General features: G+C 36.7%; 1 protein-coding gene across 3 annotated transcripts; it reads right to left on the bottom strand.

The window, feature by feature from the left end:
* Positions 1–96: 96 nt before the first annotated feature.
* On the bottom strand, positions 97–16,689 carry LOC129308032 (histone deacetylase 5-like). 3 transcript variants are annotated; one of them, XM_054948996.1, is made up of 14 exons: positions 16,299–16,681; positions 15,474–15,675; positions 14,772–14,918; positions 14,560–14,672; positions 14,028–14,239; positions 12,373–12,437; positions 11,813–11,983; positions 11,451–11,534; positions 1,984–2,116; positions 1,782–1,903; positions 1,140–1,333; positions 838–970; positions 591–655; positions 97–508 (listed from the first exon to the last, which is right to left on the bottom strand). In XM_054948996.1, exons 1-14 carry the CDS (start codon positions 16,490–16,492, stop codon positions 343–345), a joined length of 2,001 nt encoding a protein of 666 aa, XP_054804971.1. In that variant the 5' UTR covers positions 16,493–16,681; the 3' UTR covers positions 97–342. The 3 variants fall into 3 exon arrangements, with proteins under 3 accessions (XP_054804971.1, XP_054804972.1, XP_054804973.1); XM_054948997.1 differs by having other exon boundaries at positions 838–967; positions 16,299–16,678; XM_054948998.1 differs by lacking the exons at positions 97–508; positions 591–655; positions 838–970; positions 1,140–1,333 and adding an exon at positions 1,447–1,688 and having other exon boundaries at positions 16,299–16,689.
* Positions 16,690–18,386: the final 1,697 nt, after the last annotated feature.

Genomic DNA, 18,386 nt, shown 5'->3' with positions numbered 1-18,386 from the left:
AAAAGTAGAGATGACGACGAAAAAAAAAAAAAAAGGGGGAAGCTATCTGTACGATTTGGAAATGTTTACCTTCATATCTAGTTCCGGCGAAACCTCTAAATAAAACTTCTTCATTTTCGAATGCCAGAGAGCAACAATCCTAGTTTACATCCAATACTACTTGTCACCGCTTTCATAGGAAACAACACATCAATATCAAGGATCATGTATTAAACCATCCAAAATAAAAGGCATAAAAGATGGACCAAATCATCCAAACCTAACAATTTTTTTACGTACTTAGTGTAAAAGTCACAGTTCTAAAATATTTACACCAAAAGGCAATGACATGCTGATCTGTCATTATAAAGGTTTAGCAGCAGCAGCATCAATGTAGGCAATAGCTTCTGCCTCAGAAAGCTGTCCTCCTTCTACCAAGCCTCTTACTAAGGCGTTGGCATAAGATTTGTTAGGGGCACGCAAGGGTAGCTTCCCAGATTTGAAGCTTTCAATATTAGAAAGTGAACACCTATTTGAAATAAAAGGTACTATAAATACGAAGGTAAAGTCAAAATGGATTAGTGATAAGTCACCCATGTGTGATTACTCACGTCAAGGTAAGAATTGGAATGTTCTGCTCCTTGCCCAAATATACAACATTACCATACCAAGCACCCTGCATACCATTGAGGAGTAATGAATTACAGCAGACATAACAGAATTGCAAAGTCATGACAAAAGCGGCGTAGTGGCAACTACAAACAACAGTTTTATTCTACTAGATGAGGTATTGCGTTCTATCAACAATAAGGCAGCAGATCAAGATAACAAATTAAACCCGAGTGTCCAAAATAATACCTTGACAACCTCCAGAGAATCAAATTCCTTGCTAGAAATAACATTTAGGGCAGTTGTGTCAAACAAGGGAGAACCAATATTCTGACTTAGACCATTTTCCAGAAGCAAGAGATCATTTAATTGCTCCAGCCTGCTATAAACATGGAAGAGAACGTTACATAAGCTCCATTCGATATATATATAAAAACACTGAAAATCAGATTTGACAATGCCATGCTCCATCAGCAATGCTTTGGAACTGGATACGGTTCCTGCTAACAGGAGATTTGAACAACAAAAAAGAGCTTGGTCAGTTCACTTACGAAATTTTGTACAGGCACATGTAAGTGTTGTCCTGATAGTTTCTTTCAGGATTAAGGAAAGCAACCCCACCAGGACCCCACTTATATGAGGAATCACGACCGAAAAACAGACAGCAAGGGAATGTTTTCCACAGGATCTCCCTTGGTTGAGTTGTGTCCATTGCACCAGAACATTGCATTTGCAAACCTTCCGACTGATTACCATTTCAATAACCAGCATAAAAAGTAACAGACACAAAGCTCTGAGAAAGTAAAGGATATAAGCTTAAGAACCAGAAAATGCAAGGTGGAACATTCCCCCTCCCCCCCCCCCCAACAAATCGCAAAATATCGATGCTTCATAATATCCTAAAGCATGGAAATACAAAACTTTGTCTTGTCAGCTACAAGAAGCCCAATCCTTTTTACAAAGCAATGAAATTCCAGGGCTTTAATATTTCCCTTGACAGCAATTTGACATTGACCTTCTAAAAAAACAATGACAGAAGTCTGAAGCTCCTGTAATAGTTTACTGGTACTAAAACTTTGCTTGGACCACCATAAATCTTGCTGCATTCCAGTGGAATTATTAAAATGAATAAAAAGCCTAATATCTGTTTCAGAGTAGCATACATGATAATGTAAATTGGAAGGTTGAATTACCTGCCCACCCGCTGTATTGCTAAGAAATCTCGATTTCAACATTTTTGATCCATATGAGGCATACCAGATGACAATATTTGAAAGTTCTGATCGCCATGAGTTAGTAGCAGTAGCTGGTTGTTCTGCACAAAGTACAGGGTTTGTCAACTGTTAAACATGTGAGAGTTGAGAGGGGAGGTCTCGGATTAATCATACAGTTTACCATGACTGTCTACATCGACATTCAGCTTGGAGAGGGGCCCCATAACACCCTGAAGTAGCTCTTCTAGATTTTCAGAAATCTGTGGACCCTTATCATCCTCTGTCTCAGAGTCGGAGCTGGAGATCAGAGTATGCTATAATGGCCAATAATTATTGCCACAGATATATTAGGATGAGAGAATAATGTAATAGAAAATATGTAAGCAAGAAACAGACACATGTTCAGGCAAGGATGCAAGAAAGACAGATAGCACAACTTGAACTGAAGAGATTTAAAAGCTTAGTCAGTTTGCAAGCAGTTACACATTCATTAGTTGTAATCTTTCAAACTTGTACAACTATAGCATGACAAAAATGTTCATTGTGGAATGTCAAAAACAAAAAAAAGAAAAAAGATTTCATGATCCAAATGAGGTATTCCTATGAATAACAAGTTCATCTTCCATGAGACTATTTGGGCCTAAAATGAAATGTCAATTGAAAGAAGCCCAAGAAATGAAAGAGGAAACATCAAGTTTGATAAGCCATTCATTAAGACAAGACCCGGAATTTCAAGGTGACCTTCCAAGCTAGGCACGTGTTAAGCTGGCTAAAGTAACCCTTAAGACCCAAAACAACTAAGCGTGGAAGACCATTATTTGGACAGAGGGCCATTATCTTGACATGTGCCTCATATCTCGAGGCTGTTATTTGGATTAAGTAATCATTGAGTCGTGGAGGAAATGCAAACCTTGAGACTCAAAGCGATTAAGGCAAGAAGACAGTTACTTGGATCTGCCACAAATCTCGCAAGACCATGCCATGTATAGTGGATATTTCGACATACAAGCTTCGAATGTTGCAAGACCAACAAACTTAGATCAACATAAAGCTCCAAAGAGGAAAGAAGACAGCAATGAACAATCAATAACTCACTCAAACACTTCATTACTCAGATTATTTTTCATATTGCTTTGTACTTAGAATTTAATTTATTTTTCAATTCCATTGTATAGTACTTCCAACTTAGTACAATAATCAAATTACATTTTCCCAATTAATATATTTATATCTTCACATCCGAGTGAATTGAGGCATGGGAGCCAAGAGACTCTTTGTTCACATTTAAGACTTCGCGTCTCTAACACGCCTGGTAATTATATTGTCCAAACACCGCAAACCATTTGTGATGAATAATTTGTAACATGCTTGGTGGAACATATGTGGCAAGATGCCTAGAGGTCACAAAGACAAGGACAAGGTTGATAAAAAAAAGGGTACTAATTCTTACGAACTAAAAGGTGGCTTTGTACTTGCAGGGCTAGAGGGATTGATAGCACATGAAGCTGGAGCAAGTGCATATTGTGAGCACATAGTGCCGATGAGTACTAGCAGCAACAGTGTGAGTCCAACCTCAAAGGCAGGTAACAACATTGTCAATCCTCTGATTATGTCTAATGAGCTTGTTGTAGAAGTACTGTGATGGATATAGGATCATATGGATAAGCAATCGAAAGAGAGTCAAAGGTACTACAAGCTTTCACTCGAAGCTTCAAAGTGTAAAGAAAGGGAGCGCCAGAAGGTGATGATGCAAGCCCTTTACCAAGGGATAAGGAACATAACCACATTATTAAGTGGAGAGCCCGGAGAAGATGGCTTGAATTTCGTGCTGCCCAAGGGGTAACCTTCAGGTAGTAACCAAAACAAAGGCCTTCGGGGCAACATGCACGAAAGGGGCAATCTTAACCCTCATATTTTTGTTTCCACTAATCTTATAAATAATCCTTTGTATTACATACAAGAACCTAACATTGGTGGCTTAGGGAGTCTAGGAGCAATCCCAGAACGAGCTAACATTCCACCTTCACGAGACCAACTGGTGACAGTAGATACATTAAGGGATGAAATACAAGACATCTACGAGCCCAGGTTAAGACCAATTGTCCAGCCTACCTTTACAAACCATATTGTGAATATATAGATCGAGAAAATCCATATTCTAGAAGCTATCATATTCCAAACTTTACACTATTCTTAGGAGATTGCACCTAATTAACCTAGGAGCACATCTAAAGATTCACCATTCAATGTGAAGAGATTGCCATTTATGAAAACTTTAGCAACTTGAAGCTAAGGTTGTTCTCGAATTTCCTCACAGGCCCAGCCTTCACATGGTACACAACATTGGTAGGTAACTACATTTTCACATAGACATAGGGCCAAACCTGAGATCAGTATTACTGAGCTATGTAAATTATCCCAAGAAGCTGATGAATTTACAGATCAATATCTCACCAAGTTTAAGAAGTTGAAAGGCTGATGCAACGTGCCTCTCCCAGAAACCTAATTTGTCAAGCTAGTGCATGTAGGCCTGGATATTGAGTTGAGAAAGAAGTTCCAAGGGATGAAATTTAAGGACTTCTACAAACTCACCATAAAGGTCCGTCAGCACACAGAGTTGTTGAAAGAAAAAGACCATCATAGGCAGACCACTACAGATACTTACTTCAATGAGCTTGATGTAGTTATGGCCGAGCTAAGAACTACAAGGGATTATGTGGGTAGAATTGTAATTACTGTAAATATTTAGTGTCCTTTATGAGGGGAATATTGGGTAGAATAGTCAAAGATATTGAGTTTATTGTTTTTTATTCTCTTTCAATATCCTCGGCTCAGTTTATGGGATCAGATTGATTTCTAAGCTTGTATATAATTCTCGACTTGGTGAATGAATGAGATATTGCTGTCTGAACCACATGGTATCAGAGCCGACTCCCTTCCACAGCTCTGACAGCAATTCCGATAGTGAAGGTACCTCAGACGGGTTGAGTTCTCCACGTTCAACGGGTGCAACAACAGACCCGATGTCTAAGAATGTGGGCTCCTCGTCGAGAGATCCGAGTAAAGCCGGTGGTCCCTATGGGTCGACTACTGGCTTCGAAGGATATTCAGTACTAATCGTGACTGACAAGTTGAATGGGTCAAATTATCGTGAGTGGGCACAAGCCATCAAGTTAGCAATCGATGGCAGAGGCAAGCTGAATTTTCTCACTGGAGCTGCAAAAATGCCCAGTGAAACAGAGTCGCAGGCCTTTACCCAGTGACATACTGACAACTCACTCGTCTCTTCTTGGCTCGTTAATGCTATGATTCCCGAAATCAAGCGAAGCTTTATGTTTTTACCTACTGCAACAGATATCTGGGTCACAGCCCGTGACTCCTATTCTGACGAGGAGGACCTTGCGCGACTATATGAGTTAAAGACAAAGGCTTGGTCCTTGAAACAAGGGGAACGCACTGAAACAGAGTACTGGCTCGAGATGTCAGCAATATGGCAAGAGCTTGATCTCATGTCTAATGAGCAATGGAAAGACCCAAGTGATGCAGTAAAATACAAGGAGAAGGTTGAGTATGAATGGGTCTTCCAATTCCTAGCCAGACTAAAGTCATCACTGGACGACGTCAGAAGCAGAATCATGTGTAGATTACATCTTCCGTCTACTTGGGAAGTTTTCACATAGGTACGCCGTGAAGCATCTAGACGCAAGGTAATATTGCCAGAGTCTCTCTACTCCAACTTCACCCTTCAAACCTTCTACATTGGTTAGTCGCAGTAATGATACTAATCCAAAGGGCAAGAAAGGTAAGGTGACCTGCGAACATTGTAAGAAGCCGAGGCACACCAGGGATGTATGTTGGGACCTTTATGGGAAACCACCGAATTGGAAACCAAGGCGAGGAGAGTCCCGCGGCTATCAAGCGTCTAATGATAGTTCCAAAGAATGTCTTGAGTCATCTGTCATATCTCAGGTGGACCAAGAGCAACTAGGTAAACTTCTAGAGATGTTGAGTGTCTTGCAAAAGACTAATTCATCTCAAAAATCCAATCCTACTGCTTCTATAGGTCACAAAGGTACATGTGCTTTCCTCTCTACCTCAAACAATTTCAAATGGATAGTGGATTCTGGAGCATTAGACCACATGACGTGTGATTCTAAATTATTCAGTATATATAACCCTTGTTTGGGAAATGAAAAAATAAACATAGCAAATGGGTCATCCTCTCCTATAGCTGGCAAAGGCAGCATTATCGTATTTGACCATATGAAGTTAGAATCTGTTTTACATGTTCCCTATTTAGCATGTAACTTACTATCCATTAGTAAGATTACAAAAGATGCAAACTGCTGGGCTCATTTTTGCTCTACTCATTGTATTTTCAGGACCTTTTATCAGGAAAGATGATTGGCAGTGCTAAGGAGCATGATGATCTCTATTATCTAGATGAAACAACCGTGAGTAACCTGTGATCTCACATACAATGCAATTTAGTTTCTACCTCTAAAAATAAATCTGATATGGATATTATGTTATGGCATAGGAGAATAGGGCACCCAAACTTTCAATATTTGTCTCATTTATTTCCTGGACTTTGTTCTAATAAAATGATTTCTTTTCATTGTGATGAGTGTGAATTAGCCAAACATCACCAAACTTCTTTTCCTCGATCTGAATACAAGTCTTCATATCCCTTCTCGATTGTCCACAGTGACTTATAATGCCCATCATGAATTCCAAATCGAACATTCTAAATGGTTTATCACGTTCATCGATGATCATACTAAACTTTGTTGGGTCTATCTTCTAAAGGAAAAAAGTAATGTCTCTTCTGTTTTCATTGAATTTTACACCATGATCAAAACTCAATTCCACACCTCTATCAAAATCCTCCACACTGATAATGGCACTGAGTACTTTAATAACCAATTGGGACTTTTCCTAAAAAATAATGGCATCCTTCACAAGAGTACTTGTCCTAATAGTCCCCAACAAAATGGGGCTGCTGACAGGAAAAACCGATACCTTCTTGAGGTCGCTCGGGCTTTACTTCTGGTGTTCCTAAGTACTTCTGGGGGGATGCTATTCTCACCGCCACTTATCTTATTGACCGAATGCCGAGTCAGGTCCTCTCCTTCTCTACTCCACTTGACAAACTCAAGGAATCTCTTAACCTAACCCACCTCAGTTCTTCCATTCCTCTCAAAGTCTTTGGCTGCACGTCTTTTGTTCATACTTCTTATCTCTCCAAACTTGATCCTCGTGCAGTCAAATGCATTTTCTTGGGTTATTCTCCTTCACAAAAGGGATATCGATGCTATGACCCTACCCCTAAACGTCTCTACATTAGCTTCGATGTTACCTTTGTTGAACATGAGCCATTTTTTCCAAAACCTTCAATTCAACGGGAGTGGAGGAATAATGAATATCAATTTTTGGAATTTGAGGGGGAGAGAGTCCTTAAACCTATTATGTTACCTGAAACCCAAACTCCTTCTGTTCCAATAGGTAGAAGCAAGTATTATACACTGGTTTATGAATGAAAGAGGAAACGTGATAATAGCACCATCATGCCCGATGCACTTCCAGAATCAAACCCGGTGGAAGTTCTTGAACCCAACTAAGTAGAACTTGATGATAGGGCTGTTGAGGTAGAGACAGGTGAAGAGACAATTGCAGATGATCTAGATCTACCAATTGCTGTAAGAAAGCAACCTAGATCTTGTACCTAACACCCTATACAAAAGTATGTGTGTTATAATGCTCTTTCTCCATGCTATAGCACATCTATTGCTAATGTTGACAGGGTGAAAATTCCCAATAATATCATGAAGCACTAAAGATACCTGGATGGAGAAGTGCAATCATGGAAGAAATGAAAGCCTTGAAGAAAGATGACACATGGGAAATTGTGGACCTACCTAAAGGGAAGCGGTTGGATGCAAATGGATGTTTACTCCCCAAGTATGATGCCAATGGTAATCTAGACAAACTCAAAACTAGATTGGTTGCAAGGGGATTTACACAACCTTATGGTTTGGATTATAAAGAAACGTTTGCCCCTGTAGCTAAATTAAACACTATCAGAGTGTTACTATCGATTGGAGTGAATCTTGAGTGGCAGCTTCATCAATTAGACATTAAAAATGCCTTCTTGAATGGAGAGTTGAAAGAGGAAGTATATATGTCTTTACCCCCAGGATTTGGAGATGAGAAAGTTGGACAAGTTTGCAGACTCAAGAAATCACTCTATAGGTTGAAGCAATCCCCTAGAGCATGGTTTGATAGATTCTCCAAAGTTTTGAAGGCCAAAGGTTGCAAGCAATGCCTTTCTGATCACACAATGTTTGTTAAAAATGAGAGTGATAAGAGATGTATTCTTGTCATATATGTTGACGATATAATCATTACAGGAGATCATGAGGAAGAAATCAGTAGAGTCAAGGCAGCTCTTGGAAGAGAATTTGAAGTTAAAGATCTCGAGAAACTAAAATATTTTCTGGGAATGGAAGTTGCACGGTCCAAGAAAGGGATCTATGTGTCTTAAAGAAAGTACATTCTAGATCTTTTAACTGAAACTAGGATGCTAGGTTGTAAACCGATAGACACACCAATCGTTGTGAAGAAGAAAAAGAAGACACTCAAAAAGGATGAACCTGATGAAAGGGAAGATGTCCCAGATAAGGAAGATGAAGATGAAGAAGAAAATGATGAACCGGTTGATAAAGACAGGTACCAAAGACTGGTAGGAAAACTAATATATCTTTCTCACACTAGACCTGATATAGCCTTTGCGGTTAGTGTAGCCAGTCAGTATATGTGTGATCCAAAGAAGAAACACATGGAAGTAGCATACAGAATTCTCAGATATCTAAAGGGGACTTCTGGAAGAGGATTGTTTTTTAAAAGGACAGAACAAAGAAATATAGAAATCTATACAAATGCAGATTGGGGAGGAACTCATGCAGATAGAAGATCCACCTCTGGTTATTGCTCATTCATATAGGGAAATTTGGTAACCTGGAAGAGTCAAAAACAAAGGGTGGTCTCCAAGAGTAATGCTAAATCTGAACTGCAGGCCTTAGCTCAAAGAATAACAAAAGAATTGTGGCTAAGACGCATAATGGATGAAATACAGGTCAAGGTAGAATCCCCGCTAAAGCTTTACTGTGACAACAAGACAGCTATTAGTATGGCTTTGAATCCTGTACAGCATGAAAAATCCAAGCATGTGGAGATAGATAGGCATTTTATAAGGGAAAAAGTGGAAGAAGGAACCATCTGTCTCATGTATTTGCCAACCACACTGTAGGCTGCGGATGTTTTGACAAAAGGACTTCATGGGTTAGCTTTTAACAATTGTATAAGCAAGTTGGATATGACTGACATCTATGATCCAACTTGAGGGGGAGTATGGGTAGAATTGTAATTATTGTAGATATTTAGTGTCCTTTATGAGGGGAATATCGGGTAGAATAGTCAAAGATATTGAGTTTATTGTTTTTTATTCTCTTTCGATATCCTTGGCTCATTTTATGGGATCAGATTGATTCCTAAGCTTGTATATAATTCTTGACTTGGTAAATGAATGAGATATAGACGTCTGAACCACAGATTACATGTGTCTAGCTCTAGCATGAAAGGCTAAATCTAAGGCCCTAAAGAAGCCCAATGCTATGCAATACACTTTGACACCTTGAAGACTGAGGAAATATTCAAGTACCTATTGAAGGAAAAGTTTATCTCATTGCCCACAAATCACAAGATTCCGTCTAAAGAAAAGCAAAAAGGCAAAGAATATTGTAAATACCATTACTCTTGGAGCCATGCTACTAACTACTGTTGGGCCTTTAAAAATGTTATGCAAGACTAAATCACTAAAAGTCTTGAAGTTCGCTAGGAAAGAAGAGATGGTGGTGGTAGACAAGGATTCATTCCCTCCATGCCACCACAAACATGGTGGAACTAGACTCCAACCCTAGAAAGAGTAGGAAACGCAACAGAGGGTAGGGGACCATGCCAGGACCCTAAAATGTCAATAGGGCAGGGCCAACCAGATCACAGGTACCCTTAAAACGTGTGGGAACTGGAACAACCAAGGAAAGAACCTAAAAGACCTAAAAGACCTAAGGTGGTGTGGGACTGCATAGAGGAGCCCTCTAGCAAATTCGATTTCTTCATCAAATATTCAACCCCACTAGATGCAGGGAAAACATTACGTGGCAAACCTATAGGTCAGGCATAGGGCCAGAGACAAAGCCATCACAAGAGAAAGAACTCCCTTCAACACTAAAGCCCGCGTTACGGCCAGTTTGTCGCCCCACCTAGTGACGTGTCACCTAGACAATGGAGGGTGATTAGGCATAGGAAATTTCTTGGGAGTCTTGACTTGCATATAAAAAAGGCACCTCCAGGACAAGCAAGCCACCTAAAGGTGTAAGGAGACTCAAAGTCCCGAGTCACACACACGAGTTCTAGTCAGAGAAAGAGTAATAAGTTCAAGAGGAAGTCCACAAAGGACCAAGAGGACAACAAGAAGGAAATCGAGAACTTGAGCAATCAAATGCAAAGGATCCACATAAGCAATATTCCTTTAAATTTATGCTGTGTAGTTTCACTGACGCTTCCTCTTCACTTTAGTAGGACAACAAGCTCTAGAATGCCTAACAATCTTGGACTCGGGACAGGCAAAGAAACACCTTTAACTAAGTAGGTTAAGGCCATAGACACTGATACAGACATTGAGGAAGAGGTGAACAGGACATGCCAATATTGCTCGATAGAACCCAAAGAAGAATATGTGCCTGAGTTTCCAATGGCTCAGGAGGAGTAACCTCAAGAAGTGTCCAAATCCGAGCCCATGTGTCAAGTATCAGCCGTCAAAGGGAAGCCTAAGAGGACAATTCCAGAAAAACCAAGCTTGAAAGTGACATAGCATCTGAAGCTCTTGCATATCCAGGCTCATTTTGATAGGAAACCCAAAAATAATCATATCAACGTTATAAATAGAGCTCCAAAGAGGAAAGAGGATAGCAACAAACAATCAATAACTCACTCAAAACACTTTATTACTTTGATTATTTTTCATACTGCTTTGTACTTAGAATTCAATTTATTTTTCAGCTCTATTGTGATTGTTGTAGTACTTACAACTTAGTACAATAATCAAATTACATTTTTCTAGTTATCTTTGCATCTTCACATCCAGGTAAACTGAAGTAAGGGAACTGGAGGACCCTTTGTTCATATTTGAGACTCCACGTCTCTAGCACACCTAGTAATTATATTGTTCAAATACCATGAACCATTTGTGATAAACAAAGACTTTCTAGAAAAAGTGGCATTGATATCTTTGCAATGAAAAATCATCTTGTTCTCATATTATGTGTGGCATCAGAAGCCATCAAATGAAAAGCCAACACAACTATTCATTAAAAAAAAAATAAACTTGGAGATATTTTGCAATAATCAGCCTTCACATATAAAAGAGAGTCTAATTATATTAATGCTGCCGTTTGTCAATATCATCACACAAGAATTATTAACGCTCAAAACAGTTCTTATTAAAAGTTATTTTTGAATTCGCTTATGATCATTTATTGGCTAAATCAACTACCAAGGAATGGAGCACAACAATGAAAAGAGGGTCACCGGAGGAGGTGCTGTTTGACGAATCAAATTTTCAGGTAACTTGTTGGCAAGTGTCGGCCAGAATGGACTTAATTGCTGGCGGACCTGCAATGAATGCACGTACCCTTAGCATAGAAAGAATCTCTTGTACAAATTACTTTGACCTTTAATAACAAAGGCCCAAGCTAGAACTGATATATATATATATATATAGAGAGAGAGAGAGAGGGAAATTCTAGGAATGAGTAGAGGCCTTACAACATTTCATTCTTACCTCAACACAACACCGGGACTCAGGAGGAGATACTTCTACCTAATTATGGCTACTGCCAAATTTTCTTTTTCCTCAAACTGAAGGAATAATAGGGAGGAAATATCATTACCGCTTGTATCACACGCCATGTAGACTCAAATGGATAGGCCTCCAAGGATCTTGTAATAGACTTCTCTTCTAGTAAAACTTTCACACAAGCAAGCATTGAATTCGCTATTGATTTAAGATTATATCCTCCTTCTAACACCAACACAATCCTACCTTGAGCAAAATTCAACAACTGGAATTCACAGAAAAGAGAATATGTACCCATAATATGGTGAGAAGCATAATAAATGTCATTTAGAATTTGAAAGTTCAAAACAATGACATTTAAAAAAATATATATCAACTGAAGAAAGAATTCCAAATCATGACTGAACAAGGAAAGAGAGCAAGCATAAAATTGGAAAAACACAGATTAACAAAGAAATCACTGTGTTAGCTATCAAATCTGGTCCCATTGTAAACCTTGAAAGGCTTTTTAGTGGTTATGCTTTCAAATGCTGGAACCAAGATATTACCATGGTTGCAATTGCCCACATATCAAAATAGTTATTTTTAACAAGAAATAAACTTCACAACAAGCAGACAAGAGGAGGAAACGTGAGTCAATATCTGGAAATTAACCTTTTCCAACATAACTGAATAACCATCTGGGGTAACACGACATCCTCCCAAAGGGTCACCAACAGCTGTAACATTAAAATAAATGATGTTATTATGAAAACTTATAAAGGATATATAATGAGCACAAGCAATCAAACCACTCCCAATTCACCTCAGAAAACCGTTAATATATACTGCAGTGAAAAATAACCCTAAGTTTATATCAGCAGCAGATGCAAAATGGTTATTCATCCAACCCGAAAGAACATAGTCATATATAATTTCTAGCTTATTGAGTTAACAGGTTGTACTATTTTTTACCAGATAACAGGCTGCATCATGATTAAACCTCAACAACAACAACAACAACAACAAGCCTTTATCTCACTAAATAGGATCAGCTACATAGATTACAAGACGCCATTGTGCTCTATCATTTACCAAGCTTTTAAAAATATTATTAATTAAGAGATCGCATTTAACAACTTCTAAGAGTATTCTCTTAGGCCTTCTTCTACTCCTCTTAACAGGGCTCAAAGTTATATGTTCCACTCTTCTCACTAATGCCTCTCACGGTCTTCTTTGTATATGTCTAAACCATCTCAAACAATTTTTTACCAATTTTTCCTCAATAAATGTTACCCTCACTTTTTCACATACGAGCTCATTTCAAATTTTATCTTTACGTGTATGTCCGCACATCCATCGTAACATTCTCATCTCTGCTACTCCAACTTTATGCTCTTGCTGTCCCATTAAACCTAGCATTCACTGCTATATAACATAGCCGGTCTGATAGCAGTACAATAAAACTTTCCTTTAAGTTTATTAAGTACCTTACAGTCGCAAATAACACCTTTAGCTTTTCTCCAAATAAACCACCCAGCTTGAATCCTATGTGAAATATCTCTACTGATTTCGCCATCATTTTGAATAATGGCTCAAAAATATCTAAACTTTTCCACTTAAGGTACAATTTGATCTCTCAATTTCACTTCCAAGCTATCATTTTGAATACTGGCTTCCAAATATCTAAACTTTTCCACTTGAGGTATAATTTGATCTCCTAATTTCACTTCCAAATTACTATCTACTAGTCTCTTACCAAATTTACAATATAAATATTCCTCCTAGTCATTGCTTATTTTTAGCAACAGGAAATTGACCCAAAAGTAAAAAGTCCTCCTGGTCTTCACTACATAATTAACTATGCTGGAACTATCTTATTCAATATTTTACATCAAACTGATTTCACTCTATCAATTATGACTGTGGTGAAGTAACTATGAATCTGCATTGTTTCTTGATTAATTGTCATTCATGTCTCAGAATCAAGTATTATGGCGATCAATATTTTGTGTCAAGCCAACCCAGTCCATCAATTCTGACTTTGGTGAATACCTAACTGCATTGTGTCTTAATGAATTGTCATTCATATATCAGAATTGATAAGTTGGAACAATCCAGGCTACATCATATTTGTTTGGATCAGTTGTTAAGAGTCTTGAGACTTTTGAAAGGCTCTTCCAGTTGTTTAGCTGAGTGAGGCACTAATCCCATCCATGACATGATTCAGATATACATCTAAGAAGATTAGTAAAGAGCACATCCCAAAAGGGGGCCAAAAAAAGAAAGGTACGTTAAAAAATATCAAATTTTAATTTGCCAGATTTTACCTGCATCAAATCCAGCAGATACTATAATCATATCCGGATTAAATTCCTTGGCAACAGGGACCAAGATGTGATCCCAAACAGCAAAGTAGTCTGCATCACCACATCGCCCATTTTCCCAGGGCACGTTAACAGTAAACCCAGCACCTGGTCCTTCTCCAATCATGGTATAAAAACCATCATCATTTGCTGGATAGAAACTCCCAAATTCATGCCTGCAAGAGCAGAAATGTTTATAAACCTCAAGCTGAATTATTAGTGTGATATGACAACTACTAAACTTTGTCTTAAAGCCTAAACTGAAAAATCCTTCTCCAATAGACAAAGACCCAGACCCATCCTGTCCAGTAGTTATAAAAAAAAAAAGAAAACAAAAAAAAAAAACTATCAATTTACATTGGATTAGTATAGTATTAGTAGATCCACCAATTTCATCCTATCATAACTAGATCATTGGATCCATGAAACTATAAGTTCACATCTAGGTGTGATTAGCAATAATCCAAGATGCCCAATAAATTATTCATAACTGTACCTATGAACAGAGAAGAATAACACACGAGAATCATTCCAGAACATTTTTTGAGTGCCATTTCCATGATGAACATCCCAATCAACAATTAAAATTTTCTTCACACCTAATTCTGGCTGTCATACACATGACAACACCTGAAATGTAAGGTTAGGAATTCACAGCAAGCGGCTGATTAAAGGCTTAAAAATTGAGTGATATCCGGTGATACCCACTCTTTCATCTAGGAGATAACTTGATGCAATTGCCACGTTGTTGAATAGACAGAACCCCATGGCTTCACCATATTCTGCATGATGCCCTGGAGGCCGGACAATAGCAACAGCAGAATTCAATTCCCTCCTTGCGACTTTCTCAACAATCTAGACTTCAAACATATTTAGTTCAGACTCAGTTTTTATATGGATAGAAATTGGGCAAATTGAAAGAGGAAAATATATATAAACTCATTGTTTTAACAAACTAGTGTGAATCTTGTATTTGCACGAAGTTTAAGAAATTAGCCCACACTGTTCAAGACTTATGAATAGTGCAGCTTGTTGGGATTCTTGTATTATATATAGATATAGATGTAGACGTTATTTTTCCGCAAGTGCAGTTATTAGTATTAAAATTTACAATCAAATGCACATATGAAACAAATTTAAACCAAGATAGGAATTTGATTCAACTGAAAAGCTTAAATTTGTTTAAATAACTCAAAATCTTATTAAACATGAGCTATTGAAAATAAAGGCTCAGTTCCTTTGGCCCGTACAGGCATGTCCTGTACCAGCTCTACTTATTGCAACAAGTCCAAGGGTGTAACTGAAGAAAGCCTAATGGGAAACAAAATCAGCATTATTGTATTATCATTCCACTCATAATTGGCAAGGTTCCCAGGAGATTGAATCAAAGAGGATCATCATGGATATTACCTCAACAACAGAGCCAGCAGCAAGATAAGCAGCTTCTGAAGAACCCTCGTTGAAATAAATAGAATTCAATTTTGATGCAATCCTATTCCTCCGTGAATTAAATTGTTTTAAACTGATGTTCTTTATCAGGTTTACATGATTTTTTGAATGCACTGACAGTAAATATTTGTCTTCAGCTTCTTTGGCATCCAAAACCACACATCTGGAACAGGGAAAAACACCAAATTTATTGAGACTACGTCAAAGAACATTGAAATTTTATCACTTTATGAATAAACATTGTCGTAATCTAACATTCCAAATTTCAGCGATGGCACAATGAATTAGACCGAAAAGAATGATGATATACCCAACTTATTGCATTAAGTCTAAATCGCAACAAAGCTCAAGATAAGGTCTTTGCAGTTTATTCATGAGGCAAGTCATACCCATCCCACAGTTACAAATCGGATAGTTGAGCTTAATTAAGGTGGAAGGATATAAACTCGAGCTCTAATGTTCGAGTAATGCGGGCTCTTACGTGTAATAAAAAAAAAAAACAAGTCAGCAATTCATCTCGTCAAAAATCATTGATGGTATTGAACACCTACAAAATGCGGTGCACGAATAGCAAAGAAAATTAAGAAGAAATAAAAGAAATAAAACTCGCAGCATAATTTATATTATTTCTAAAACGCAAAATTTAAACAACCCAGCAAAAGTAAAATAATTCTCGAATTCCTCGCCACGGAAGAGGAGTGTCAAAGTTAACCTTGACCTGAACAAAACAACTCAGAATACTAGGCTAAAAAGCAAGGCGCAAACTTTAGGAAAATGATAAGCTACCTTTCAGGAATACCAGCGTTCTGGAGCTTCTTCCAAATAGCCCTAATCCGGTCTGGGTTTTCGGGATGGTAGTCATTGCCTGGGGTGTAGTGCTTACACATCCTCTCATCGTACAGCAAGCCCACGCGCCGTTGACCGTGACTACCAATACTGTTGCTCCTTCTCTCAGTGTCAGGCTCCTCCACTGCATCCATGAAATCAAGATTTCTCCGCCACTAGCTCGCCTCTCTCTAATTCTCTGTGAGCAAGAGAGGGAGAGATAATTGAAGTCTTGAAGCGAAGTTCGAGTGCAACAGAAAAGTAAAGGAGACTTCTGAATTTGAAACGCAGCACTTTCAATCAGTTTATCTCATAAGTTCTCCACTTTTACGTATACAAAATTTTGAGCGGCAGTGGTTCATATTTTGCACCGAAAGTTTGAGAAATGAACTTGCGAATTACTCCTCTAGTACTCCATTTCTACCAATTTCAATTTTAATAAAAAAGTATAAAATTTTAAATATGTTATTATATAATAAATTAAAAGAGTAATATTAATTTATTTTTTTATTTTATAAAGAGTAATTTTAAAAATATCTTTTAAATATTACATAAAAAATCACACCATAATTTATAAATAAGATCAAATAGATTTTCTTAAATATGATTTATAAATGAGATTAGAGAGGAGGGTACACATGATCCCTTAATTTTTATTTCTATCTTCCCCCTACATGTTATTTAATAATTAATATTTGAGGTAAACTCTATTAATAACAGAATTAAGAATAAAATACTTTGACTTTTCCTCTATTTTATCTTAATTGTATATACCTCCTCCTTATTTTATCCTAATTACAGATACTTTCATTCTATTTTTAAAGCCTGTATGATCTTCTCTTGCTAAGAATAGTTATAAAACACAAATACTCTTCTTTATTTTTAAGTTTTCATTTTCATTCACTCAATTATTAGTTAATCATTAAGTTATACATGTTAAATCAAAATACCCCTCATTAAATATAAATATTGTTTAGAAATTAATCATATTTTCCAAAAAAATAAGAGCATATTTTTGTTCTTTTTGTTTTATGACCATATTTATTAAAAACAAAATTAAAAATCTAGTGGAATAAGGATTTTTTTGGCTAGAAATAAAATAATTATTTGATATAATAAATTGCTTAATATAAGTTATATTTATTTTTTAAAATTTTATTAATTTTAACATAAAATTTTAAAGTTATTTTTTAAATATCTATATACTTAATTATTAAAAGTTTTGAAAATTAGGAGAGAAGTAGACAATTAGATTTAAGGGCAAATTAATAATTTTAAAATTTTTAACATAATTACAAATAAAAAAATTGAGTATGTTAGAATTTTAAACGAAATATTCAGGGTTAACAATAGGACTAAAGTGTATGTTTTAAAAATAAATGAGAGGTCATTATAATTTTAGCAAAATAAAAGGAAGTCACTGTATTTTACTCCAAAGTTAATTAATTGTAGGGGGTTTTGAAAAAAAAAATTAAAGGTTAATTTTAAACATTTAAAAGTAAGAGAGTCATATAAAATTACCTTAAAGTTTAGAAGAGCTTTATGTATTTTAGCCTAATAATAATAATAATAGGAGGAGGAGGAGGAGGAGGAGGAATTTGGATTTTATTCTAAACATGATTCTGGCCTTAAATTTTTTATTGAGTATTAATCATTTTTATTATGTTATCTCTTATTAATAAAATATAAATAATTCAGTCTTTTAATCTTATAAATATGATACTTTTAAATTTAATTAAAAAGTATACATTTCATCATAAAATTTTAAATATTTCAAATGACAGGCATTTTTAATAATTAGATTATCAAACATCAATATTTCACAATCAATATAAGTAATAAAATCTCTATCCAAAAATTATAAACAGAGCATTTTATAGACTCGCTTAAAAAAAATTGTCTAGTTTTTTTGGTGGGTTAAGAAAAATAGCCTGGTTAATTAATTAATTGATCCCAATGTCATTGGATTTTCCACTGAAAGGAATGATCAAATGCTAGTAGTTGATTGACTTAAATAGCGTGGTTTTGGAGTTCATATAAAACATAAAT

The sequence above is a fragment of the Prosopis cineraria genome, unplaced genomic scaffold (genome assembly GCF_029017545.1).
Source record: "Prosopis cineraria cultivar Desert tree isolate PC_DT_omini unplaced genomic scaffold, ASM2901754v1 PC4, whole genome shotgun sequence".
NCBI classification, from domain to species: Eukaryota; Viridiplantae; Streptophyta; class Magnoliopsida; order Fabales; family Fabaceae; genus Prosopis; species Prosopis cineraria.
The sequence above is the reverse complement of the archived record's forward strand: the minus strand, read 5'-3'. Positions and strand labels throughout refer to the sequence as shown.

Excerpts from the sequence above, each read along its gene's own strand:
- LOC129308032 (XM_054948996.1), bottom strand. The coding sequence starts at position 16,492 with ATGGATGCAGTGGAGGAGCCTGACACTGAGAGAAGGAGCAACAGTATT. Across the intron at positions 12,438-14,027 it reads ATCTGCTGGATTTGATGCAG|CTGTTGGTGACCCTTTGGGA; the intron begins GTAAAATCTGGC and ends TTAATGTTACAG. Across the intron at positions 2,117-11,450 it reads GTCAAACAGCACCTCCTCCG|CATACTCTGATCTCCAGCTC; the intron begins GTGACCCTCTTT and ends TGGCCATTATAG.